This window comes from Pogona vitticeps, chromosome 13, assembly GCF_051106095.1.
Source record: "Pogona vitticeps strain Pit_001003342236 chromosome 13, PviZW2.1, whole genome shotgun sequence".
In the NCBI taxonomy this organism is placed as follows: Eukaryota; Metazoa; Chordata; class Lepidosauria; order Squamata; family Agamidae; genus Pogona; species Pogona vitticeps.
The window spans coordinates 7384431-7412400 of record NC_135795.1 but is presented as its reverse complement, the minus strand read 5'-3'; the positions used below and the strand labels follow the sequence as shown (position 1 = coordinate 7412400).

Sequence of the window (27970 nt, the reverse complement as noted above, 5' to 3'; positions counted from 1 at the left end):
GGCTTCCCCAGAGGAGCACAGAGCAGGGCTGGGGTCATTTTTCATCTGTCCTAAGGCTAATTCATCATCATCTGGACCCAATGTGGGCTGTAACATCTCCTCCTGCTGACACTGGAAGTCCATTTCTGGTTATGAATAAAACACAGTTTCCGTGTGTTAAACTCAAAAGACAATGCACAAGAGGCTGCGCACTCTGATTTAAAACAGACTCATGTTTCCTACAGCATAATTCTTCATGTTTTAAACATTTTGTTTTGGAGAGAAGGTGTGCTCCATGGGCCCTACAATGGGGAAGGTCTGCACCCAACCCACAAGTCATGCATTGTTCTCACATAAGGTAAAATGGACGAGGTTGCTACAGGAGGCAAAGCTTCCCTAAAACAAATTTCCTTCCATCAATGTTTCTTCAGAACTGAACAAAATGATCCATGCACTGTGGTCCCACATACTGAGCAATAAGGGACAGAGGGCAGATAATTTCCTGAAGAGTAACATCTTCTTGGACTCTTGCTGCAGCCCGCTGGTTCCTCTTTCACCTGGAAGGTTAGAAAGGACTCCCAAATCTTATCTTAATGACAAAAGTAGAGCCTAGAAAAGTCTCCTCTTTTTTTGGACTTTAGCTCCCCAAATCTTCCAGGATTCTGGCAGGAATAATCCAAAAACCTCGCTTTTCCAAGCAGTGGAGAAAAATATATGGCGGCTTCCAGATGATTACATCAATCTGCTTCTTTCACACCATTTTAGAACAGCAAAGAGGATGTCTTTGTGTGTCCCAGACAATACCTCCTTCCTTTGGAACCCTGCCATATTTTCTCACAATTTCAACAATGTTCTTTCCCTTCGACAGAAAATCTGCTATTGAAAGGAAGATGGGATGTTTACACACTGTTTTGGGGTGGTAACTCTAGGAGCTGACCATCCAGAAGGGCTTTATCCATTACGCTTAGCTTGTAGCTCCTGCTTCATAGCTACACAGAATCCAACACTGGTAGCAAGAAGGCTACCCTGGTTTAAACTTTGCCTCACTGAACTCTTCCCTCTCCAGCTCATCATTTTACTTCTCCCTAACGATCTGCTAGGACCAAGAGTGGTGTAGTGGATAGAAGGATGGACTAGGATTCTGGAGAACTGGGTTCAATTCCCCCCCCCCTCAACCATAGAAACTCACTGGGGGAGGTGGAACTGATAAAAACCAATCCTTAAATACATCACTAACCATGAAAGCCATATTAGGCTTTCAAGGAAAGATGCTATTTGGCCCGTACTGCTTTTTAAAGCTAAAACTACAGTGGTGCCTCGCTTAACGGGTGCCCCGTTTAATGATGAAATCGCATACCGACGAACTTTTTGCGATCGCTTTTGCGATCACATTGCGATGTTTTAAATGGGGGAAAATCGCTTTGCGATGATCGGTACCCTGTTTCACTTACCGATTATCGCAAAGCGATGATTTTCCCCCAGCTGATCGGCAGTTCCAAAATGGCCGCCCGCTGTGTTTAGGGATGGATTCTACGCTTACCGGGCAGTGAAAATGGCCACCGTATGGAGGATCTTCACTTAAAGGTAAGTTTTAAGCCCATAGGAAAACATTGAAGAGGTTTCAATGCATTCCTATGGGCTTTTTAAAATTGCATAGCGATGAAATGGCTTTGCAGCAATTTTTGCTGCACCGATTAACGTCACTATGCGAGGCACCACTGTATTCCTGATCGACACAGTCCTTCTCAACCTGATTCTCAGCCTCCCATTCTACAACCACTGAGTCTTTATCATTCTTCAATGCCCACAAGCCTTCTTGAGGAAGGTCCGGGACTAACCAATGGAATTTGTGAAATGAAGAAACACTCAATCTTCAATTTACCGTTCAAGCAGAGGATACAAATTCAAAATTTGGATCCAACGCTTGCCCTCAAATATAAAATCAAACTAGCTAACCAAACAAAAAAACTTCCCAGCTCAAAGGAGACATAAATCCAGGGTAGGTTTCGTGGTTCACACCCTCGATCCCAAACAGGGAAAGGTTAAAGCAGAAAGAGTGGAGGAAGACTGCAGTAGAAAGATGCTAGGGAAAAAAGCTTTCCCGTGATGCAGCAGACATGAGTAGAGAAAGCAGAGAATGTTCTACAGGGTTTGGAACCGTAGTTGTGAAAGCCAATCAAAATGAAAGAAAGCCAGGACCACATCCGCAAAGCCAACTGTGATTGGACACGAGCAGGGGAGTATCACATGTGTATACCCACATAATTCCATTAAAAAAAAAAGAGCAAAAGGGGGGGGAGGAAAACAGAAGAAAAGGAAATAAACAAGGGATCTGAACAGAGGAGAGATACACACCTGAAAACTCCCCTAAGGGCCATGTCCAGCGAAGCACAGAGAGACAGGGTGGGGGGCGTGGAGGAAGTGGGGGAGGGAAAGAGAGATTAAATCAGTGACTGAAACCAAGCAAAACTTAAAAGAAAATCAACAATGATCTTGCCATTTCAATGTCAAAAGGCATGAAATAGTAAAAGGTGCCTCTATGGCTGCAAACAGCATGGATCTATGTAAGGGACATTAAGACGTTTGGGGTAGGGAGATTGGTTTTTCAGGCGAACCTACAAGGGAGGAGCCTAACGACTGTCAAAACATCTTGATCCAACCTCATTTTTCTCATTTCATACAACTCTTTAGATTAAACTGCAGGGCAAAAGCTATTCCCCCTGATTTCCTCTCCATTTCTCTTTCATGATTGGAATTTCGGATTGCTTTCTTTCTTGTTCTGAGCCACACAGATGGTTTAGTTGGAGATTTCACTCTTTGGCAGAGGGCTGGGCTAGTGCAAGGAGGAGTAACTGCTCGCTGCACGTTTCCGACTCTGTAAGCCTCAATGCCAAAACCGTGGCCACTACGACAAGCAAAACAACTCCTAAGAAGCATAACGGAATCCTGTGAGACACTTTGCTCCCCAGTATCAGAGAGCTCTATGGGGGAAGGAAGACATTCTAGCATCGTTCAGCATCACAGGGCTGCTACAGCCACGGATGCATTCTGCCAAATGGGGCAGAGGCTGCTTTGATGGCTTGCCACCACAATGGGGAGGGGGTGGGGAGTTGGCAGACCCTGAAAGCTGGCATGTTAGCCAATGTGGCCTCCAAAATCAAAGTAGACATTCCTGGCTTAAAGCAACTGAGAGCAGAGAACGGTGGTGTACGTATTTTTAGATAGTTTCTTGACTCTTTTCTAAGCCAAGATTTCCATGATCCAGGTTCCTGCCTCTGTGATTCCTCTCCCCCATTCACTTCACTGCTTTCACTACTGGACTGGCTATATTATTTATTTCCCCCTGTAATGCAGCCCTCCAGATCTGTTGAACTCCTACTTCTCAGCTTCCCCAGAGAGTCTGTCCAGAGGCTATGCTGTTTAAGGATCATGGGGACTGTCATTCAACCCTAATAGAGGGCTCCGGGTTGGGGAATGGCTGAGCAGCTTCAGTCGTTCTCCAACCTGGAATTGCCTCTTCCCTGGCTAGAGAAGGAGGACAAATTTCATCCTTGTCATCCAAGGAACCAAAAAGGACACCAGGGCAGGGAAGCGCGGAACGATTAAAATTGCTTCTTCAGCCATTTACCCAAGCCATTATTAACTACCAACTTAAGACTCCTAAGCTGCCTTCATTGACCTCATTATCTGGAAAAAACAGGGTATAAATGTGATTAAATAAATAAATGAATAAATAAATGCTTCAAAGGGCTGTTGTGAAAATAAGCAACAAAATAATATAAGAAGACTGCTTTTTGCATCCTTTACCTAGCAGGTCTGCTCCTTCGTCCACATCCCCAATAGCCTCCGAGCCCACCTCGCTGAGTTCTGTATAGAGCGAGTCGGTGTTGATGCCGAAGGCTTTGTTGACAATCCCCTGAGTTGGGCTGTTGGGCAAAGAGAAAAACCACAGAAAAGTGGCAAGTAAGCATACGTTGGATCTCCCCGATTAGTGTTGCAAACCAGCCATCATTTCACTCAAATATCCCAATCCAACAAGAAGAAGAATCAAAATAGTTGTTGTGGGTTATTCGGGCTCTTTGGCCGTGTTCTGAAGGTTGTTCTTCCTGACGTTTCGCCAGTCTCTGTGGCCAGCATCTTCAGAGGACTGGAGTAAGAACTCTGCCCACCTTCAGAACATGGACAAAGAACCTGAAAAACCCACAACAACCAGAAGAATCAAAACGTTTGGGGTATTACAAGTGAATAAATAAGGCAACACTCCCAAAAATGTATCACGTCAGATAGCCAGTGACAACAGGCTTCCTACTTAGAGTGTTCAGGTTTAATAATATGAAATATATAAATTAAGTAATTGTTTGTTTGTTTTAAAAACCTGACATGTTAAAGAAAAATTTAAGCTAGCAAAACAACACCATGACATGCTAGCTTTTGATGGGCAGAGTGTCTAAGGCTGCAATTATACTGGCAAGCAATTTGGCTTTGCTGTGGCTTGATTTGCAGCCTGTTTTACGCACCTGTCCAGATTACATGATCACATAGAGACTGTGGATTGTTTTGCAGCCCCTCAATATGATCTGGCTTTATCTGTGCCATCGCCCACAACCCACCCACCCTTCTTTTGCTTCTGCCCTCTGCCAATTCCCACCTCTCCCTCATCGTAAAGCTGGTGGACTGTTTAAAGTGTTACATGGTGCTAGGGAAAAGAGACAGTTTTCCAAAGTTCTCCATAACCTACTAACACATGCAAACAGCCTGTGGAAACACAATCATCTATCAGTTTTTATCGTTGACCTGAAGCAAAGAGGTAGTGAAAATGCGACACTATCCTTCTCTTCATCAATACTTCTTTTTTTCTGCTTCAAATGACAGCCTCCTGAAAGATGTTTAACTTAGAAGCAGCAATGGCTGCTGAAAGCAGAAGAAAGCTACTTTTCTATACTAAAGTAAAGGTAAAAAGGTAAAGGTTCCCCTTGACAATTTGTCCAGTCGTGTCCGACTCTAGGCGGCGGTGCTCATTTCCAACCCATAGAGCTAGCGTTTTGTCTGCAGACAATCCTCCGTGGTCACGTGGCCAGCGTGACTAGACACGGAATGCCGTTTACCTTCCCGACAAGGTGGTAACCTGTTTATCTACTCACATTTTTGCATTTTGCATGCTTTCTAACCGCTAGGTTGGCGGGAGCTGAGACAAGCGACAGGAGTTCACTCCATTACGTGGATTCGATCTTACGACTGCAGATCTTCTGACCTTGCAGCACAGAGGCTTCAGCGGTTTAACCCACAGTGCCACCACGCCCCTTTACCATACTACAGCTACCAAAAACCCCTGTCCAGGTGACCATGTTGGTTGGGGAATTTTTAGCAGTTTTAGTCCAAAAAAGTAACTTTTCAAAGCTCTGTTAGACACAACTATGGTTTCCTGTACATCCCCAGTTGCTGTGGGTTCCATTAATGGCCATGCCGTGCCAAACAAAATCCACGACAGCTTGCCTTTAAAAGGGCACAATGTCTGCAATAAAAGCACTCTGACCTGTTTCCTGTGCGTTCTAGTCGGGGATCCTGGCACATGTCCAGCTCCGGAGTGGAGTCAATATCTTGAAAATCTGATCCCTCATCACTGCTTCCCATGCCTTGTAGGACGAAAGAGAGAAAGAGAAGCATTTTCACCCAGGAAGAGAACTGACATTTCTGGTGTTCAAAGGGGGATTTACGCTTCCACTTAATGTAGGAATAGAGTATCAAATGTTCTGAATTAGGGTGTGGATTATCAAAACGGGCAGGCAAGGTCTAGCCTTCCCTTTTGTCTTTTCTAGATCTACACACAGATTGATATGTTTCCTTCTTCCTTTTTTCTCTTGTCAATAACCTCCTGGTTCACCTGAGCGACAGAAAGGAAAATTCACATGGCTTGTCCATAATGAACTAAAAGGCGTACAAAAACAGAGGATAGCTTATAGGTTTCTGTAACTCAGTTAAAGCTGTTTCTCCTGTAGTATCCCCTGAATACATTTCTTGAAGGAAAAACATGTAAGTTATTTCTTCTACTCAATTTTGAGTTTCTCTCAGTCACTCCTCTTTACCAGCTATACGTTCTGCACTCTACCAGAATCAATACCTAATATTTTTACAATTAAGGAGGAGATTAGGTAACATAATCTGTGTTTAAGACCAAAGATCTTCCGAAACATTGGTCAAGAACCTCTCCTTTTCCACACATCAGAACAAGCCATAATGTAAGTCACAGTGAGGGAGCTGTCTCATGCAGCAGACACTGAAGTAGGTGGGGAATAGCATCAAAATACTGGAGGACAGAAACGCCGGTTTACCCCTTGGTCTACCAGTATCACCTCAAGTAGTTTCCTGCCCACACTACCCCACCAGCAGAGATGAAATACTTTATCAACTTTCTGACATAAAACAGGAATGGTGTGTCATCTTGTGTTTTCCCCTAGGAAGCTGACTATCTTTGGTCATCAGCCTTTACATACCACGATGCTGTGGCTAAGATGCTGGCCAAGCCATTAGCTAAGTCAGACAGCCCATCCCAGACAACTGATATAGAGTAAAAAAAAAAAAGGGCAGCAATTAACCACCTAGGTATTATTAAGGCTGCATTTTAATTCTCATGAAAAAAAAAGACAGACAGAAAGAGAGGCTTGTAGGATCTTCTGCCTCAGGTGTCAAAATAACATAATGGTGAAGGGAAACCATGGTCTCAAGATGCAAACAAGAAAAACACGTTGTTTTGTAGATGATCTCTCGTTTAAAAAAACAAAACAGGCCCAAAGCGTTTAAGCCCAATAGTTACTGCGCCTTCTTCAGGGGCTGTAGAATTACAAAAAAGTATATAAGAACATTTTTTTATTGTAGACAATTTACAAAATAAAGGGCTCTCCTTGTTTACATCCTGAGACCAAGGTTTCTCCGTCATTATCTCCAGCAGATGTACTCTTGAGCTTTTTTGTCAAGATAACATGGCAACCTCTGAGATCTCATTTGCTGCCGCACTTCAGGAAGCCAAACGTCCTGATCCTACCATGAATTTAATTTCACTACATTAATCCAAGCTATCTAAAAGGCTGTATCTCCCTCTATGACCCTGTCTGGGCATGAAGATCATCAGGAGAGACCTTTCTCTTGATCTCAACTCCCCTCTGCAGGTGTGTTTGGTGGGGACACAGGAGGCGGCCTTCTCTGTTGCTGCCCCGAGACTCTGGAACTCCTTTCCACAGGAAGCCAGCCCAGCCCCATCTTTGTTGTCCTTCTGCAAGCAAGTGAAGACCTTTCCCTTCAGGTAGGCTTTTCCTTAGTAACTGCTGGTTTGAGAGGGTTTTTTTTTTAATGGATTCTTTGTTGCTTTTAAATGCGTTTTTAGAACTGATTTTATTGACTGCTTTTTAATATAATACTTAATTTCAAAAAATATTTGTATATTTATTGTTATTAGCTTTTAAATATTATCTTTTCAATGATGTAAGCTGCCTTGGGTCCTTTGAAGGTGGGGTAACAATATTTTTAATGTATTAATCATATACAAGCATGTGTTTTGGCAAAGGTAGATACAAGACATTCCAGAAATGGGTGTGGTGCACTTCTCAGAAGTAAATTGAGGGACAACGGATTGTTAACGTTAATTGATATTTTACTGGCATAGGGCAGCAGCCGGATGCTGATCTTATGGTTACTGATTATGTGTTATAACCTACGCTGAAATCTCGTGATATAGGCTGGGCTATGAATGTTTTAAATACAGAAAGAAAATCAGAACAGTGGAACTAGCTATTCTGAAGACTGGTAATTAGGCAGAAAAAAAACATAACAGCAAATACCCCACTTACTATTCAGAAAATCCATTTAAAGAGAGTATCGGATGAAAAATATTCCCTAAAACTCATAGAAACGGCTAAAACTGGCTTCCATGCATGAAGTCTATTGTTGACAATAACTTGTCTAACTAAAGAACAAGAAGCAGGAAGAGACCCCAGAGGGGGAAAAAGAGAGAGAAAACCAATGAGTACCAATCTGCACGTAGACCCAGAGGAAACAAAAGTGACAGAAAGTACATCAAAGTCATCTGGTGATCTACCAGATTATTCCACATGCGAACACCAGCTGTTGTCTGCCTACATATCTTGGTGCTCTACTCCAAGAAGGGTGTGTCACATTCAAACTTAAATGATTTTAGAGGAGCAGGTGAAGTGGACTGACCTGTGAGCCAGCCATACCTATGCTCACGTTCCTCGTCTCCTGAGCAACTTGAACCTCCATATTTCGACTGTTCCTCTTCTCCCGGGACCGCTTGTTGTTCTTCGACGTGATGTAGTCATTCATGGGCTGAAGGCTCTCGTTGAGTGGGGTGACAGCAGCAGAGGGCACGGAGGAGGTGGGCGTGTTAGATTTTGTTCCAGTCGTGCTCGGTGTCGCAGCTGCCGAGGACTGTCCGGATTCAGACATTTCATCAGGCGGGCACTAGTGTAGGACATTATTTGGAGACATGAAGGAAGAAAGAAGAAAAAGAGAAAAGAAAGGACACTCACATGCATCAGTTGATTTCCCACCCACCCCAATTTACTGGGTCAGTGGCTGCCTTGGAGCACAATGATATATGAGCGCAATGTGCCAAAAAAAAAAAAAAAAAAACACCCCATAGGTGTAACTACAAAATGAGCAACAGTGGTGTCGATCCAAAGAGGTAAACTTGTGCTTTTGGCACCCTGGGGGCAATCTGTCTGCTGGGAGGGTCAGATGCTGTCTTCAGGCATAACCCAAATCTAGAGTGGATAGGACTCTACAGCAAAACTGGGCAGGACCCCTTGCTCGCTCTCTCTGTCACTTTGATTATCCCTCTCCTCCCTTCTCCATCTTCCCCCTTGGTCAATAAATGGCCAACAAGCAAGGGATCGCGCTTACCAGAGCCTGAAATGATCATTTTCAAAGAGCATTTGAAATTAGGCTGAAAGCAAGTGGACAGAGAGGGTGGGATTTTTTTTTGGGGGGGGGGGAACCATTTCTGAACTCTCAGATTCCGTCATCAAGCATGACCGCTGGCCAGACTGAGCAGAGGATTCAGGGAGTTGTGGTACCCTATTTACAAGTTTTAACACTGGAAATTGGCCAGTCTCTCTATTTTGGAATGCCACGTGAAGACAATAAACTTCCAGATTTTTTTTAAAGGAGAGGTTAAAGATTTTAAAGGATTTAATAAACAAAACATCATCTGAGAGACTTAAACCCCAATAGAGTTTACATTTTTCTAAGTTACCCTTCTCTGGGACAAGGGACGAGACATTCCTCCATAATCCAAAGATAGGATTGCTATAGACTGTAACACCTCCAAGAATGGATTCTACCATATAAGAACCACTGGAAACGTGATGGGCGCAACTAGACAAAGTTTTAACTGCGCAGGTGCCTTGCTTTCTAGATGGAAAGAGAGGGCAAGCAACAGGGTCCTCCATTTGTAATCCTCTGTATTTCCCCCACTGCTACTTCCTCTGTTTTTCCTTACAAAAAAAAAATCCACAATGGAAAGAAAAATGGGAGAGACACCTACACTGTGAATCTGGAAGCACCTGGAGGCAACCACGGATCAACCACGCCATCCGCCTAGAACTTGTTCTCAAGATAGAACACATCATATTCCATCTACAACTTAATATCGGGCTCCATGTTTACATCAAAGGCGGCCAACTCACGGTCAGGCTGAGTTCAAAGTTCTGTTTGTAAAATTCTTATGTTTTCGTATACACCTTATTGGAAGCCGCCCAAAGTGGTCGACCAAGCCAGATGGGCGGGATATAAATCAAATAAATAAATAAATAAACAAATTCACAGAAGAGCTCAAGCCTCCATTTCAGTGCCAATGAAGCTGAAGGCCAAAAAAATGGTGGGTGCATATTTTGGCTTAAATCTTAGTAAGACTTTTAAGAGAGGGGATTCGACCTTTTAAAACATGGGGGAAACCTACAAAAGTTTAGACAACCACGGAGTGATGGTACCTTGGGGAACACATGCATGATTGTCTGGGTACATCCATAGGGCTGGCTGTCATGTCCAGCCCACAGGTGCCCCACCATGCCTTCTTAGGGGGCCTATGAGCCACAGTGATCCTCCCATCGAGAGTCGCATTTGCAGAAAGCCTCATGATCCGGCTGCTGCTTTTTCTTTTCTGTTTTCTTTTCCCCCTATTGTTTTCCTACCCTCCTCTTCCAGTTTTTATACTGTTGGTATTTCAGACTATAATTCCCAGACTCTCCCAGCCAGCATGACCTGGACCGTGGGAACATCAATGGTATTTTTGGAGCTGTGGGCTCCCCAAAGATGCTTTTCCTCATGTCTGATGCCAGGCACTAAGGTCAAGAGCCTAACGAATGCCACAGAGGGAGAGAGAGAATCCCTGTCAGCGTATGAATGCATGATTGCTGGTACTTCCCAATGTACAAATGGTGATCACCACAGGGACAAGATGACTTCTGCTTACACAACAAAGTCCTGAATGCCTCATTGTGTAAAGGAGGAAAACGTCAAAGCACTTGCCTCTCATGCCAGGAGTCTCACACACTGGGATTCTGGGCTAAGATTGTAGATCAACAGAAATATCTATACTACCATAGCTTGGTACCACTATAACTGCCATGACTCAGTCCTGTGGAAACACAGGGTTTATTGTTTGGTGAAGTACTTAGCACTCTCCAGTGAAGTCCGGGAAGGATGCCACACTGACTCCAAGTACGTTCATCACCAAAGGAAAAGTCTAAGTTTCCATAGGACGGGACAACAACAGTTAAAATGGTATCAAATCACTATAACTGGTGTAACTCTCTCAGCATCTGCCCAGTTACTTCAAGAATATATGTCACTCGGAAACCAGGGATAACCTCCTTGGCTTTAATCTAGGATTTTACAACTGTTATTTGGCCTACGATGTCACACAGCTGACGGACAAGCAAAACAAAGGTATAGCAGAATGGAAATGAAACACGTGGAAAGATGGCTGCTTAACCCTTTGCAGTCACACCTTCTCGGTGGCCAAGCACAATCTTCTCCAATAAACAACAGACTCGGACGTCTTGCAAATATGATGTTGCTGAGGTTAGAAGTATGTTCTTTGCAGTACTTTGGTGTCAGTTGTGTTTGACTGGACAACAAGAACAGATTGGCATCAAAGTACAAAGAGACTCTCTGTGACTACAGTAGATGTCCAGGTAAGGCTGGATAAATTCCTGCTTTAAACCTTGAGCGTGCTCAGAAGAACTGAGAGTACCAAACTTGAGAGGGGTACGTGCGTGGGTGTGTTGTGAGCATGTAGAAAGCTACTCCACCAGGCCATAGGAAAGGATACGTTTCATGGACTACGGTAAGCAAAATATCAGTTCAGAGCGGCAGATGTTGAGCAAAGGTAGTTGACCAGATGTTGCTGGACTGCAACTCCCACTGACTGTGGCCAGAACTTGGTAGTAACTTATTATTTGCAATAAGCTTCCCTCTTGCAATAATTCAGGCATAGGTAAAGGTAAAGGTTCCCCTTGACAATTTTTGTCCAGTCGTGTCCGACTCTAGGGGGCGGTGCTCATCTCCGTTTCCAAGCCAGAGAGCCAGCGTTTGCCCAAAGACAATCTGCCGTGGTCACGTGGCCAGTGCGACTAGACACGGAACGCCGTGACCTTCCCACCAAGGTGGTACCTATTTATCTACTCGCATTTTGCATTTTGTATGCTTTCGAACCGATAGGTTGGCGGGAGCTGGGACAAGCGACGGGAGCTCCCGCCGTCGCGTGGATTCAATCTTACGACTGCAGGTCTTCTGAGGCTTCTGAGGTTTAACCCACAGCGCTGCCACATCCCTAACGCGCCACCATGTCCCTAACATGACCTTATTTATGCCTGAAACTGCGGACAGGCTGATTTTCCAGGGTTTTAGACTTAATCCTTTAATAAAGCACAATATATCACATTAACACAATGAGGGATCGCTCCTCTCTCTTTCTCTCTTTCTTTTGTGTGTGATGTAACTTAGCTTCACAGTTCCTTTCAGAGTTACGGATGTGTGGACTCCCCCAGTGATGAAGGTGGGATATTTAATGGTTCAAGTGCTGTGGTGACAATGAAGTAGTTGGAGGGGGGCAAGCGTGCTTTTATTGCAAGACAAGGGCCTAAAACTTTCTTGTATTTTTAAAGGTTACTGGAAGTAACTAGTATAGTTCCATCTGAAAATGAAATTAATTTTTGAAAACTGCTACTATAACAATTAACTACCTTGGGGGGGAGAGGAACTTAGAACCATAACTGTAAATAAGTATGGTTTAAAAGGAGGTTCGCCTTATCCTCAGGATCAGTATCCACTGATTCACTTATCCACGGTCTGAAAATACTAAAAATAGTAAAAGAAAAATCCTCAAAGTATATATCTGTAATGATGTCATTGCCAGAACTGGCCACTGATGGGAGCCAGAAACTGTGCTAATAGTGTTAGCTATAATCCGTATTTTCCAGTGAGAAGGCTTGGAATTGATCTCCCATAGATACAGGGGGCCTACTGTAACTTCTCAAACTTTGGCCCCAGCCAGCATAGCTAGTGACAACAGAACACAGGAATTGCAGCCCAAGAACATTTGGAGAGCCCTAGTTGCCCACTGGTAGGGTCGAGGGACGGGTCTAGCCTGCAAAGGGTTATAGACACACAGCGGTCTTGCTGTCCTGATGGAGATGCCAGTTGACGATAGGCAGCAAGCCCTCGTTTCCATGAAGGTGTTAAAGAAACCTTGTAGCCGGAGTTGGACTGCAGCTGGCCGAGGTCACTCAGGTGCCAGTGGTCCACTGGGGGGGCGACCTTGGCCCCCACCTGCCCACGTACCATGTCATCTGTAAGGGGGATGTTCAGGGAATTAGGACGTCTCTTCATGCTAGAGCAAAAAAGCAAGAGAGAGAGAGAAAGAGACAGAAGATAAGAAACAGTCCAGAGAAATCTTGATTGCTCTCCCTCAGGCCAGGGAAAGCCCTTTCTATCTAGGCAGTCTTTGGACAACTGGCTGACAGAGGGAATGTATTTTCAAATTGAGTATCTTTTAATACCCTAACCTGTTGTGGTTATATTGATATCTTTTTAGTTAATCTTGTAGTGACCCTTCCTAAGAGCCAATTTTGGGTATAACTCAAAGAAAGAAACAAAGAAAGAAAATGATGCCTAATTCTTTTACTGGTGTTCTTTTGGGTTTTTTATTAAATGCTTTACTTGTTTCATATATTTCTGTACTTCTATTCCTCCAAGGCAAGCCATCATGACTCCTACTCACAGAAGACAGGCAGGATTTACACTGAATTTTTTTTTTAAAAAAAAACTTTTAAAAAATAAAATATTTCCTTGTTTAAGGGAATCATTAAGAGAAAGTGATGCACCTTATATGAAACCAGAGGAAAGCAAGGCATGGACTTGAAAAATTACCATTTCCCCCCATGATCAGTCTTGGAAAACCTCCAGCCAAAATGGCCAGTGACATTATATTGTGAGTTAAGAGTCCAAAAGAAAAAGGGAATTTTCTGAAGTTGCCTTCTGGCCCACTCTATGTTGTTGGGCTACAGTTTCCCTGATTACTCACCACTGGCTGTGCTAAAAGGAAGGACCTAATACAGTCCAATAACACGGGAGCTGGGGTCCAACAGCATGTTGAGGGCAACACATTCCCCTTTGCAGCATATAGACATATGTGACCCACATGAATACAGAAGAGCGAGACAACGCCCATGGTCACCCAGCTACTTTAAAAAGAGAAACACCCTCAAGCTGTCAAAAGACCCCCACCCTGCATACACAGCTGCCCCCCCAAAAATTACCTTTTCCTCCATGACTGTCGATGGCTGAAGTGATAAACAGAGAACAGCCAACACAAGAGAGGCCACAGGACAAGAAGCGAGACAAGAGAACAAACATTAGAGTGCAAAGATCATGCAAGCAGACGTACACGTGTGGTTTACAGGTACACAGGACCAAACGCTCACTCGAGCGGTGACAAAGACATTGATACCCAGCCTTACAAACATGCAGCAAACCCAAAAGACAACAATACATGAAACAACAGAGTGTTTTGTCATCTGTGAGACTAATAAGATTTCCCCTAGCATGAGGATTTGTGAATTGCAATCTGCTCCCTCAGAAGCACAGAGAATCATACTAGAGCATCAAGTAAGATGCTACCTGTTAAGAGAAATTTGTTAGTTTTAAATAAGTCACATGATTTGCCATTTCACTAGAACCGAACCACACAGCGGTTCCTTTGAAAAACAGTTAGGTTAAAAAAAACAGGGGGGAGGCGACTGTAGTCCCAGAATGTAGGAAAAAATGATGCTCTTTATTCCAGTATAAAATGGCCGATGTGTTTCAGCCCATCAGCCTTCTTCAAGGGCATATCTGTTAAATGCCAATTAGTTCTTTTTCTGTTTATTCCGTCTGTGGCCATCCTCATTAATTCAATTTATTTCATGGAGTTGGTCACAGAATTGAGTAAACAGAAAAAGAACTGGAATCTTAGAACTGCAGAGGTGGAAGGGACTCTCTTCTACATTGTGGGACTACAGTTTCCTCTTTTTTGGGGGGCCTATTATTTCAGTGGATGCACCAGTTCTTTCTGTTCTTACATCTTTTGAAAAACGCTGCCTCCTTGTTGTGGGGACAGCATGGAGCAGGAAGAAAGGGCTGAGTGTATCCTTAAGATCATGAGAATGAGGGTGACATATGAATGTAGCTCATAAACAGTAGGACCTGCTAGAGGTGGACAAGGCAGCCACTGTCACGCACGTCGGCTTGTGATGTCTCTGTGTACGACCTGAGGCATGATATTCTAGCAGTTTTTACAGAATTGGCCAATGAGTTTTTGCCAGGGTAAATCAATTCAAAACAAGCTTACAATAATTTAAAAAAATCCAATCCCCAATCAAGGCAGAAATTCAAGTTAAGATATATCTGTCTAATGGCTGTCCAGTTTTCTCTTGAAGGCCTCCATTACTGGAAATCTCACCAACGTCTGAGGTAATTGGTTCCATTATCGTACTGCTCTAACAGTAACTGAAATCTGGCTTTCTCTAACTTGAGGACATGATTCTCTGTATGATCATCTTTCAAATATTTGAAGAGTGTTATCATATCTCCCCTTAGTTTTCATTCCTCAAGGTTAAATATGCCCAATTCTTTCAGTTCCCCCCCCCCAGGACTTGGCTTCCAGCCACCAGACCATCGTAGTTGCCCTCTTCTGAACTTCTTCCAGTTTGTCAGCATCGTTCTTAAAGTTAAGTGTCCAGAACTGGACACAGTACTCAAGATGATACTGCTTAGTCTAGGGCAGACTAGTACTCCAGATTTGCAGACAAACCTTCTCTTAATCATAGAATCATAGAATTATAGAGTTGGAAGCGGCCCATAAGATGAAATAAGAAAAAAAAATACAGTCTGTTATCATTTCTCCATCCTCATTGAGCAGCTAAGCCACTGTTTCTTTTCTCTGTCTTTTGCTCCACACATACCTTCTGTTGCTTTTGGCATCTCTTGCTAACCTCAGCTTTTCCTTTTTAATGCCATCTCTGCAATTCTTTACTAATTACCTGTACTCTTTGTGGCCTGGCCTTCCTACCTCTTTCTATATTTGAACCTTTTTGTTTGTTTGTTTGTTTTCAGGTTCTCTCTGAGCTTTTCGCGAAGCCACCTTGGTCTTTTCTGCTGTATTCCACCTTTTTGTCTTGTTGGAATTGTCTGCATTCGTGTCTTGAGAATTTCCTTTTTTAAGAAACTCCCGCCCACCTTGGTCTCCTTTTCTTGTTAGAATCTCCTGCCGTGGGACCTTACTTATCATAATTCTGAGTTTATTAAGATTGGTTTTCCTAAAACCCAGCATGCACATGCAGCTACACTCTGCTTTGGTTTCCTTTGAAATGGAGAATTCAAGTAGAACATGGCCACTTTTCCCCAGGGTTGCCCTTAATGAGGCTCCTTCCACCAAGTCATTTCTATTGGTTAGAATCAAGTCAAGGATAACTAATCCTCTAGTTTCTTTCTCCACTTTTTGTAGGATAAATTTCTCAGCAACACAAGCCAGGCGTTTATTGGAAGGACATATTTTGCAGAATTTGTCTCCCAAGAAATATAAGAATAATTGAAATCTCCTATCATTACTATATCATGTCTCTCCGAAATTTTTGCAATTTGTTTTTCAAAAGTTTCATCTGTATCTTCTCCTTGACTGGGCAATCAGTAATAGACTCCAACTACCATGTTACTTTTGTGTGTGTGTGTGTGTGTGCGTGCACCAGATGCTCTTGATGGGACAACCAAGTTTTTCCTTCTGAATTTCTGTACTGTAATGTACCAGAAATATTTACTTTTTTCTCCAGCTGTAAGCCCTGGGACAAAGACGGGCTGACCCGGCTCCACCTTTCATCTCCCCCAAACCAAAATCTTGCCCTGCTTCTGTGCCATATTACTGCTATGACCTTAAAAATGCCCATTGGGCCCACAGCAAAGGGGATTTTTAGCAACTGGCTGATAATTATTAGGCTCTTCCAGGTTCATGGCAGGTTTCTCCAGGAAAGGCCACCTCTCTGAAGGCAGATCAGATCCCTCCTGCTTGCAGGGAGAGTCCCCATTGTTCAGTATACCAGGATAATATCTTAGAGCATAGTATGGGAAAATTTCTGGTCTTCCAGGTGTTGTTGGGCTCTGCCTCTCATTGCCCCAGCCAGTTTGGCCAGTGGTTAGGGATACTGGGAGTTGTGGAGGGCCACAGGTTCTCCATGACTTCCCTAGAGCTACCAAACTCATCCATGTAGCCCTTCTGCAGAAAAGCACTAAGAAGGCATTCCTCACTACCTCGTCAAGGGGCGCCTCTCCTGGCTCAGCCATGGACCAAGGAATGCATACAACTCCCTCCTTCCACCTCTTCTTCTCACATCTCTGGCAGTGTCAGATGAATTGGGGCAGATGTAAAGAACAGGCTCTGTCAGAGCTTGGAGACATGACCTTTTTTGGGCTGTTACGACTTCAACTCCCAGCACTCCTAGCTCCCATGGCCATTAGTAATTCTTCCAAGCCCTGATCCCCACCAGCCCTCCTAATGACCCAGCCTACCTATAGTGAGGTCCACAAATAGAAGAACTACAATAAATGTTCGCACTAACTGGGAATATGTTGGTAGGCATAGTTCAAAAATTAATGTTTTCAGTCTTGATTGGCCATACAAGGGTCATAACTTGGAAATGTTAGTTTTGTGGATTATAAATCCACAAGTTCTTCAGCCAACATGACCAAAGAAGTACCTTCTTGAAAGTTAAAGGTAAAGGTTCCCCTTGACATTTTTAGTCCAGTCGTATCCGACTCTAGTGGGCGGTGCTCATCCCATTTTTAAGCCGTAGACACAGCACTTGTCCGAAGACAGTTTCCATTGTCACGTGGCCAGCGCGACTAGGGAACATTGTTTTACCTTCCCACCGAGGTGGTACCTATTTATCTACTCGCATTTACATGCTTTTGAACCGCTAGGTTGGTGGGAGCTGGGACAAGCGACGGGCGCTCACTCCGTCAAATGGATTTATGTATTTTATTTATTTATTTAATTTATATCCCGCCTATCTGGTCAGTTATGACCACTCTAGGCGGATTTGATCTTACGACTGCTGGCCTTCTGACCTTGCAGCACAGAGGCTTCTGCAGTTTAGCCCGCAGCGACACCACGTCCCTACTTCTCCAGAGTTAGGTCAGATAAATATTTGATCATGTTTACCAAAAGAATCACTGAGTTAAATCTGTGCACATACAGGGAAACTGATAGTGGTAAACCTTCCTCTTTTAAGTAATACTCCTGCCTACAAGAAGCAAATCTCAGGACAGAAGGACAACCACAGAAGCATAGACATGCACTGTCAATCCACAACTACTTGTGGCTAGCACATTGTAAGGTGCAGTAGCATACAAAAACAAATGAATGATGAGGGTGGATGAGGGATATGTAGTGTGACATGCACAAACCAAGCATTAAATGGACAAAGTTTCTCTCCTCCCTCCCCCTGTCCCCGTAAAATGCTGGGCAACGATGAGATACCCAACAATGAGCTATACGACGTGGGCAGAAGGCAAGACAACACTGCCTGAGAGGAAGGTGGGGGGCCTTGACGCTGATCAGCTGATCACAAGAAGGTAGACCAGACTCTTCTGCCCTCTCTTTTGGCAGGGACTTTGCCAAAACATGGCAATTCTCCTGCCTCTGAAGCCACTAGACTGAAAATAAGAGGGATAATTTCTCTAACACTGGCTTGCCTTTTGTTTTTCACCTGTCCCCATCACATTCCTCACAGTTCGTTTTACACGTGCAAAAACTGGGGCGAAACTAATTTATGGCTTGAATCACTGGAAGCTTTAATATGCTCTCTTGATATAGATATCCTATATGTAGGACCATTTTTTGTGATTTTTAAGTGTGTGTGCACCAAGAGTATGATCTGATGCCCTTGATTTGAAAACGTCTGTTCCCAACCAGTGAAAAGTTAAGCTTTCTATTTAGGAGCAGCAACATATCAGAAATAAAGATATTCTACAGGACAATAGTCTTTAACCTTCTTTGGCTTCTGAAACAGTCTTTATTCCCGGTCTGAAGTATTTCTTCCCCTGTGCATCTATTTTCATTTCCCCTGTTTTTCTCGGTTAAGTCTTGACCTCCCTCTCCCTCATGCCAGTTTCCAGTTCCTTCATTTTCCCCCTCTCCTCTTCTTTTTTCCATTCTTATTTTCATACTAGTGCATTTGCTGCAATGAACCTGAAGCTGTTTGGCAGCTAAATGAACCAGAAAAAACTGCAGAATCAGCGGTCCGTGCACATCTCTAGATCTGACCCACTGGTTGAAGAGCTGGGGGTGCTTGTTCCTTACAACTTTCTCTAGCTGCCATCCCTAGAACTACAGTTCCGTTTCTGCTGCATCCTGGAGAAAACAGCTGGGCTGAGGAGAACTGTAATGGAAAAGCATTTCCAGACACATACACTCCTCTGCTTCAAATCACACCCTTCTACTGTGTTATGAATGTACTCAGACAGCAAGAAAGGAGCACATTTGATCACAACAGAAAAAATTGCTTTGTCAGGAGTGATTTCTCTAAAAGTGACCCTTCCATCTGTCAGGAAATCACTCCAGCCTGGCCCCAGTGGGCTAAAAAGGCACAGATCAGGACTGGACTGGCGTGCTATGGCCCATACATCATGTGATCGCTGGGAAATAGCTCACACTGGACCACGTCACAAGTGATCTCACATGAGAGCTGTACACATGTGACCACAACCTAACTCTTTGCCAAAGAACTGGAATCCCAGAGCAAAGCTGCCCCCGATTATCTTGTGCCACCTTCCCTGGTGACTGTTAGTTCTAGTCCAACCCATCAGGTGGGTATGAGGTTGGAGAACCAGTTCTCCCCTTATTCCTGCACCCAGTTCCCTCAGACCTCATCCAGTATGCTCACAGCTGGGCGAGGCACAAAGCTATCGGTCTGGCTCATCACCTGATTCTTGGGAAGGATATGGGGTTTCCAGCCCAGTTTAGGAAACTATCTCTGAAGAAATGGATGGACGGGCATGTCTTCTAGTCCACTGGTTCTTAACCTTGGGTTACTCAGGAGTTTTGGACTGCAACTCCCAGAAGCCTTCACCACCAACTGTGCTGGCTGGGATTTCTGGGAGTTGCAGTTCAAAAACATCCGAGTAACAAAGGTTAAGAACCGCTGTTCTAGTCCATCAGAAAACATAGGCAAGGGCCAAGAAAGAGTGGATCAGTTTTTCCCCTGAAAGACCTTTCCACCATTCAGAAGTGCACCTGTGTTCTTTCAGAGACAGAAGCAAAGGCAGTCCTACCTTCTCCCAGGTAGACCACTCTCGTTTTGGCTATTTCCAGCTGCAACCTGCTGCATTTTGGATCGCTCAATGTGCTCCACATAGGTCTGAATCATCTGCAAAAGGGGGGAAAAAACTGTCAACGCAGATCCTACTTCTGTCTTAGAACTGCCATCTAAGCATGCTTTGCTTCTTGGCAACCATTTCTTTCAACACCAGCAGTTTCCTTTGGGGCCAACTTTCGCAGCTTTCCCCTAAAGGAAAGCTCTTCCACAGAAACCCCACAGCCTTCCAGATGTTGTTGGACTCCACGGCCATCAGCATGGTTGATGATCCAGAAAGGATGATGGCTGTAGTCCAACATAGGCAGAGGGCACCGCATTAGGGAAGGCAGATTTTTATTAATGAACTCTTATCTGAAATGCCAGCAAATACGAGATGAGGTACCTCTGTGTGCCGTTGGTGAAGGGCATTGTATTCTTTCTTCATTTCTGACTCTCGCTCTTCCAATCGAGAAACTGTTCACAAGGAGAGGGAGGAAAGGTGGACAAAGAAAGAACATCTAATCTATCTGTTCCAGAAAGAAAAGGACCAATGATAAATGACAAACCACCAGAAAGAATGTGAGCTTGCTATATTAATCAGTCTCAGCTTATTACCATCCATTTGTTGTTCTTGCAAACACACCAATAAAAAATTGGAATTCCCCCCCCACACACACACACACACACTTGTGGCTTAGTAACAGGCAACACGCTTCGCATGCCTAAGTTCTCAAGTTCAACCGCTGGTGTGTCTCCAGATAAGACCGGGGGAAATATCACTCTCAGAAACACAAGGAAGCACCTCATACTGAAGTAAATGAGAACATAGAGCAGCTCTAAATATATTCAAGCCTGCAAGACAAACTACATGCAAGGGTACCAAGGGAACCTGTATATGTAATTTGAAAGCCTCTGTCTATAAATACTTAGAAAAGTACACTATGGTTACTAACAGCCAGCGTGGGTTTCTCACCACACCAGATTTCCAGGTGTTGACAGAATCCACTAAACTCAGAAGAGCTGATCCTGGAGTGACTGTGGCTCTCCAGGATTTCAGGTAGCAGCTCTTTCCAGAGCTTATAGTGTGGAAAGTAACTGGAAAAGTTGCTTTTTGGAACTACATTTCCCAGCTTCAGAGAATTCTCCAGCTGAAGGAGGTGTCATCCAAAAGAGAAAGATCTCCCAGCTTTGATCCTGGCTGAATATAATCTATGAGATTTTTTTTTTTTGCAAAAAACTAAACGTTCCCAGAAATATGCAGTATAAAGATAAGGCCCACGTAAGAGGACACAAGTTGTGTCACACGTAGGCTTTTCACTTACTTTGATCTGCATAGTTTTTGGCCTTCAGCTCCAGCTGCCGTGTTTGAAATTCAAGGTGCTCGACCTGTACCTGCAGTTCTTTCTTCTCTTGTTCCAGGGCATCTTCGAATTCAATGAACTTCTAATATGGGAAAAGACCAGAGAAATGGGGTGTAGGTGAGTCAAAAGTCACCATCTTGGACTTGACACAGTGACAGCCAGGACCAGCTCAAGTCATCTTATTGCCTGAGGGGAAGTGAATGACAGCCTCATGAATGGATAGGCAATATATATTGCATATTCAAGGCTAGCCAAGTTTTTGACAGCTGAGGTACAAAATCCTGCAAGTGCCTCTCCTCTTCAACACCACAACAACAACAATTAGCCATTTTTAGCCCTCTCTTGACCTGAAAATTAGCTCCCTGAGGCAATAGTAGGAACAGGACATTTTGGAAATTGATCATTCATAGGGTTGCCATAAGTCGGAAGCAACTTGATGACATACAACAACCAACATGGTAGGAATGCTGTAGATACTTCATATAGCTTGACTTCAGCAAAGCTTTTGACAAAGTTCCCAACGGTATTCTGATTAGCAAGATAACTAGGTGTGGGCTGGATAAAACAACAAGCACTCTCTAAGTTTCTCCCGTACTCAGAGAGTGCTTATCAATGGCTCCTTCACAAACCGGGAGGAGACAAGGTGCTCCTCAACATTTTTATTAATGACTTGGATGAGGGGCTGCAAGAATTGCTTATCAAATACAGTGGTCCCTCGCTAGACAGTTACCCCACATGACAGTTTTTTTGCTAGACATTGACTTTTTGCAATTGCTATAGCGATTCACAAAACTGTGATTCCTATGGGGGAATTTCGCTGGACAATGTTTGGTCCCTGCTTCGCAAACCGATTTTCGCTAGACGACGATTTTGACAGCTTCCTCCATGCTCGTAAAACGGGTATTTTCGGGACCTAAGCTTCGCAAGACAGTGATTTAAACAGTTGATCAGCAGTTTGCAAAGCGGCTTTCCTATGGCCGATCTTCACTAGACAACGACGATTCTTCCCCACTGGAACGCATTAACCAGGTTTCAGTGCATTCCAATGGGGAAATGGTTTTCGCTAGACAATTTCGCTAAACAGCGATTTCAGTGGAACAGATTATCATCGTCTAGCGAGGCACCACTGTACACAGATCGCACAAAACTGGGTGGAACAGTTAATACCCTGGAAGACAGAAACAAAGTTCAATGAGATCTTGATAGGCTCGAGAACTGAGCTGAAAACAACAAGATGAAATTTGATTGGGTTAAGTGCAAAGTTCTACACTTAGGGGAACAAACAAATGCACAGTCACAAGATGGGGCACACGTGGCTCAGTAATGCTGCAAGTGGGAAGAATCTTGGAATTGTTGTAGATCCGAAGCTGAATACAAGCCAGCAGTGTGATGTGGCTGCAAAAAAGGCAAATGCTATTTTAGGACGCATTAGCAGAAGCACAGTCCCAAATCACATGAAGTACTAGTTCCTCTCTATTTGGCACTGCTTAGGCCTCCTCTTGAATACTGTGTCCAGTTCTGGACACCACACTTTAAGAAGGACGCAGACAAACTAAAATAGATTTGGAGGAGGACAACAAGGATGATCAGGGGATTTAAAACCAAGCCCCATTAGGAAAGACTGAAAGATCTGAGCATCTTTAGCCTTGAGAAAATAAGACCGAAAGGCAACCTGAAAGGCTATCATACAGAGGAGGGACAAGACATGCAGGAAGCCAGATTTAGGTTGAACATCAGGAAAAATGTCCTGTTAAAGCAGTACAACAAGGGAACCAATAATTTTTATTTTATTTTATTTATTTAAAATATTTGTAGTCTACTTTTCCCCTTAAAAAGGGCCCTAGGCAGCTTATCAGTTTGGGGGATACCCTGGGAGATGGTGAGATCTCCAACACTGGAGATAGTCCAGAGAAAGCTGGACAGCCATCAGTTAGATCTACTTTGACTGAGATTCCTGCCTCGAGTTGGACCCGACAGCCTCCCAACTCCACAATTGTATGATTCTCCAAAGCCTGTAACAAATACAGTTCCTCCAACTCAACATTGCAAGAACAGCTGTCTAATCTATATCCAGAATATATCATATGAAAAGCTGGATTAGAGTCAGAAGAAGGAAGAAATATGAATAATGTATATACAAATGATAACATATTGTCTGCAGAAAATAGCAATGAAGGTTAAGGAAGGGCAAAAGTACAACTGAACATTAAAAAAATCGGAAGCAATGGCTATAGAAGCGTTACTTAATGTTAATGATGACAATGAAGAAATTGAAACTGCTCATGCTGTTCTTGGTTCAATCATGAATACAAATGGAGATAATAGCCATGAAATCAGATGTAAATGGGTACTTGTAAGGCCAGCTATGAAGGAAATGAAACAGACCCTCAAGACTATGGGTAGAGATGAAGCCAAGATCACCTGTAGTAAGACGTTCCCGATTACTACGCATGGATGTGAATGCCAGAGATGAAAGCTGAGAGGGAGAGAGAAATCCATGCAAAATGTACTGGTAGAAGAGAGTTTTATAGATACTATGGACTATCGGAGGGACAAATAAATCAGTTCTAGATCAAACAAAGCCTTAAACTTTCCCTAGAAACTAAAATGACGAAACTAAGGCTATAATATATTTTGGATATGAGAAGACCAGACCTTCTGGAAAGGGCAATAATGGTAGAAGTTGAAGGAAGAGAGAAAGATGAAGACCTAACATGAGATAGGTTGCCATAATAAAGGAAGTCATGGCCTTTCATTCGCAAGCCCCATAAAGGGCGGTGGATAACAGAAATTGATGAGGTCATTAAATCACAGGGTTGCAATCAGACAGAAGTGACTTGATGGCACAGAATAAGAACTGAGAGTCAGAGATCATTCCTGATCACAAAGAGATCTACCCCCCAAAAATCACAGTCTAATTTCCAACTACCCAGAGAACTGATTTGATGAACAAATCAATTCTCCAAAAGTTATCTTTCCCTTGTCAATCAATTCTGGTACTATTCAATTTCCAAAGTGGTCCACCTTCCACAAATGTTGCAAGTATGGAGGTGTGTGCATTAATGCCAAAGTCGTACTTCTGCAGCCACCTCTTTTTTGTTACCTTGTAGAACAACTTAGAAAGCATTTAGGGCTTGAATTTAGCACATTAAATTCACACAGATTTCTATAAGAGGAGTTAGACTGCAATCCTAACACACTTCTTATAAGCAGCACTGAATACCGAGGGACCACTTTCCAAGCAAAGAGACGTAAGGTGGCACAACTCTGTACCTTTTCAACTTTCTCCCATTAATGTTTTAGCACAAGGACAGGAGATGCATGGCTTTTCAAATATTACTGAACCACAACTCCAGTAATTTCCACTTCCGGCAGTGCATCCCCTAGCCATTATCATCTCCAGCCTAGGAGACTGACACGAAGTGTAGTCCAGAAACACTCCCGAGGACCATGAGTTACCTGTCCCACTTCCAACAGCACAGACCTATGTCTACTCAGAAGAAATTCCACTGACCTCAACTTGGGCTAAAGTACAACCCTTTGTGATAAATAAAAAAATAAATAACATAAAAATAATGCAAATAAAAAAACAAAATCACACCACTTGGGGGGGAATTAAAAGCTACTGTCAGTCCTTGGAGAAGTGGGGGGATGTCTTATGACTTTCTTCTCAATGAGGCAAGATGTAAGGAATTTCGAGATACCCAGTGGGGTGTAGTCTACAGCGGATATGGTGACAGACTGGGACTCAGTCATGGGAACTCAGATGTGCTTCGATTTGGATTCCTGCCTTGAGCAGGGAGTTGGACTCCATGGCCTTATAGGCCCGTTCCTACTCCATGACTCTAGGAGTCCAGTTATTTTGGCACTCTGGTCCTGCTTCAAGGTTCCTGTACATAGCTGCTAGTCCTGTTCCTAGTCACCACCCCAGGCAAAGTTATGACATGAGATCCAGTCGACAGATTAAAGTAACAAAAAGAATGGCTTGGCAGTTGATGTAAGGGGAACAGACATCCAAGGATAATACTGTACTGTGAAAAGAATCAACCACTGCAGCATGACAGTCTCAGATACAAGCACTAATGACACTCCAACGGTATTGGGCCTCATCAGATAAAAACCACTTCCGTCACAGAACAGCCAGCACCAGGAAAAAAGTTCACACAGATCTGAAATGGAATAAGTTTGGTGATCAAGTGGAGCTTAGCAGAACTGTCTCAGGCAGGCAGACATACACTTCAATTTAAGGACCAAGGTGAGTTAGAATCAAGTAGCTCAGTGGTTTAGGTCTCTGGCCCAGAGGCTGGGAGTTCAATTCCCCTCTTGTGCCTCCTTGACAATGGGCTGGACTTCATGAGCCACAGGGTCCCTTCCAGCTCTGGAATTCTAAGATGATGATGACGACAACGACGACGACGATTATTATTAATTATTATTATCATTATCATTGTCGTCGTCGTCGTCGTCGTCATTATTATTATTATTATTATTATTATTATTATTATTATTATTATTATTATTATTATTATTATTATTATTATTATTATTAAAGTCAGCCCCAAAGTGTGTTTTCAGTGCTAGAACTGAGCTGTACAACTTTTCTCACTCAAAAAGCTCAGACATACAGACTCCCAATTCGGAACAGGAGTAAAAACTTTTTCAAGTGTTGTTTGTATTATTAAAAATCTGGGGGGGTCAGAAACCCCTGTAAGGCAAACTGTGAGATCTACCCATAGATCCCCATCTGCCGTGCCGTTGGCAAATCCAGCAGCACCAGTACTTGGCACTTCATGCAATGTTTACAAACACGCCCTCTGCGCCACATAAGGGCAGAGAGAGGGAGAATCGAGGGGAAACTGGCATTTGCCGCCTGCTCCGCCAGATGTCTGCATAACGCAGATCTCCCTTCCGCTCCTTTCAACCAGGCCAAGAAACGTACGGTTGGTCGATTCAAAGGGTAGGCAGAAGACAGGAAGAGAGCAGTGAACTCCTAGTGATGCAACCCTGGCAAAGGAAGGGACAGATGGGTTGGTGAGCTAAACGACAACCCAATCAGCAATAGATGGAAAAACTCGCGAGGCTGACTTTTGGGTCGAAAAGAAACAATTGTCCCATTTTGGTAAGGTCGCAAAGGTTTCAGGCTGATGTCCAAATGTGACGGAACTGGCATTCTTTTGCGTGCCCGCAATTGTCCTGAATGAAACTAGGAGGAAGAGGAAAGTTCACCCGGATGGCGGTTACCCATTCCTCTGAGGCACAAGCTCCTGGTCAGCAGCACGGAGGAGGGTAGCATCTGGAGTAGGAGCAGGGCAAGAGAGGCAGGGACTACAGGGGGCCATCGTTCCCAGGGAAAACCGGGTTAAGGATTCTGCAGCACATCACCTACCCATTTATTTATTTAATTTACAGGATTTGCTCTTTTCCTCCGTACAGGCAGGGCTGGCCTCGGTTTCCTAATGCGTCTTCCAGTGACATAAATGGAGGGCGGCTGCTACCGAGGAGGCCTCATCTCCTCCTCGAACATCACCCATCTTTCCAACCCCTGCAAAATCACTGAATTATTGCTAGGATTCAGGCTCAGGGGCTTCCACCCGCACCCTCTCCACCGGCTTGCTTTTTTTCCCCTCCGGATCTGGGAGGGAACGAGAGAGAGGCGCCCTTTGTATATAGGCCTAGCTAACGGGGCATCTCATCCTGCACAACCGCTGGGCATCGCCTACTATGGAACAGCCTCTCGGAGAGGGAGCGCCCCGCGCAAGGGTCGGGTTTCCCAACATCAGGACCGACCCTCCACCATCCGCGCCGATCCCCGAGGAAGCAAGAATGTACAATATAACCATCCTTTTAGGGGTGATGATGAATCATCCTGGGGCTGCGATCGTCCGATCCATCCCGCCCAGAGCGCTTGCCGCGGGGAGCCACCCTGGCCCGGAGGTCTGCTCGCGAGTAAGAGGACACCCCCCCCGCGCGCATCCCCACCGCCTCCCTCCTCTCCCTCACCTCCTCGGCCTGCTTGCGCAGCGCCTTCTCGCGCTCGTACTGGGTGAGGAGCTGCTCGTTGTCCTCCCGCAGCAGCTCCAGCTCCACCTCGTGCTCCTGGTTGTCGGTCAGCACCGAGTCGAGGTTCTCCAGCACCGTCACCACCAGCGGCATCAGCTCCTTGACCACCTCCTCGTCGTAGCAGCGGATGAGGCGCTCGAACTCGCGGTAGATGCTGTTGGCCAGGCCGGACACCCGCTCCGACATCACCGAGCCCGAGCAGTAGTCGTCCCCCCCGTAGCCCCCCACCCCGCCATCGTCCAGCTGGATCTCCAGCATCTTGCCACTGCCGCCGCCCAGGCGCGCTCCGGCCGCTGCACCTGCTCCGGCGAAGAGGGATGATGGCCGGGCTCGGGGATGATGATGCTGCTGCTGCTGCCGCTGCCGCGTCAAGTCTCCACCTCCCGAGCGCTTGCTTGGTGGCGGCGGCGGCTCCGGCTCTGCCCGCCCCCGCCTTGCGCCACTGGCCACTCCCGGCGCCGGCGTCCCCTGCTGCCCCTTGCGCGCACAGGCGCACCAGCGAGCCCGGAGGATCGCGGGGCGCGCGTCCCCCCTGCCTCGCCGCCAATACGGGAGCGGCTTTCGCGGCTCTGCTCCCCTCAATCGTGTGCGTGCGCGGCTCAGTGCGCGGCGCCCCGGCGTCACCATCACGATTGGGGAGCCGTCTCCCCAAAGATCAACACTGGAGAACTG

General features: G+C 44.7%; 1 protein-coding gene across 23 annotated transcripts in view; it reads right to left on the bottom strand.

The window, feature by feature from the left end:
* Positions 1–27751, bottom strand: part of MAPK8IP3 (mitogen-activated protein kinase 8 interacting protein 3) — a 74520-nt gene extending 46769 nt beyond the window's left edge. For 6 of the 23 annotated variants that reach the window (XM_072982679.2, XM_072982684.2, XM_072982681.2 and 3 more), the window contains exons 1-9: positions 27239–27750; positions 21200–21320; positions 20281–20351; positions 19855–19949; positions 13812–13835; positions 12742–12883; positions 8208–8451; positions 5513–5612; positions 3787–3905 (exon numbers count right to left, since the gene is read on the bottom strand). In XM_072982679.2, coding sequence (XP_072838780.2) covers positions 3787–3905; positions 5513–5612; positions 8208–8451; positions 12742–12883; positions 13812–13835; positions 19855–19949; positions 20281–20351; positions 21200–21320; positions 27239–27556 — 1234 coding nt within the window. In that variant the 5' untranslated portion in view covers positions 27557–27750. Of the gene's footprint in view, positions 1–2334; positions 2347–3786; positions 3906–5512; positions 5613–8207; positions 8452–12741; positions 12884–13811; positions 13836–19854; positions 19950–20280; positions 20352–21199; positions 21321–27238 lie in introns of all 23 variants that reach the window. The other 17 variants (XM_078381391.1, XM_078381394.1, XM_078381396.1 and 14 more) reach the window with 8 other exon arrangements.
* Between the last annotated feature and the right edge of the window lie 219 nt (positions 27752–27970).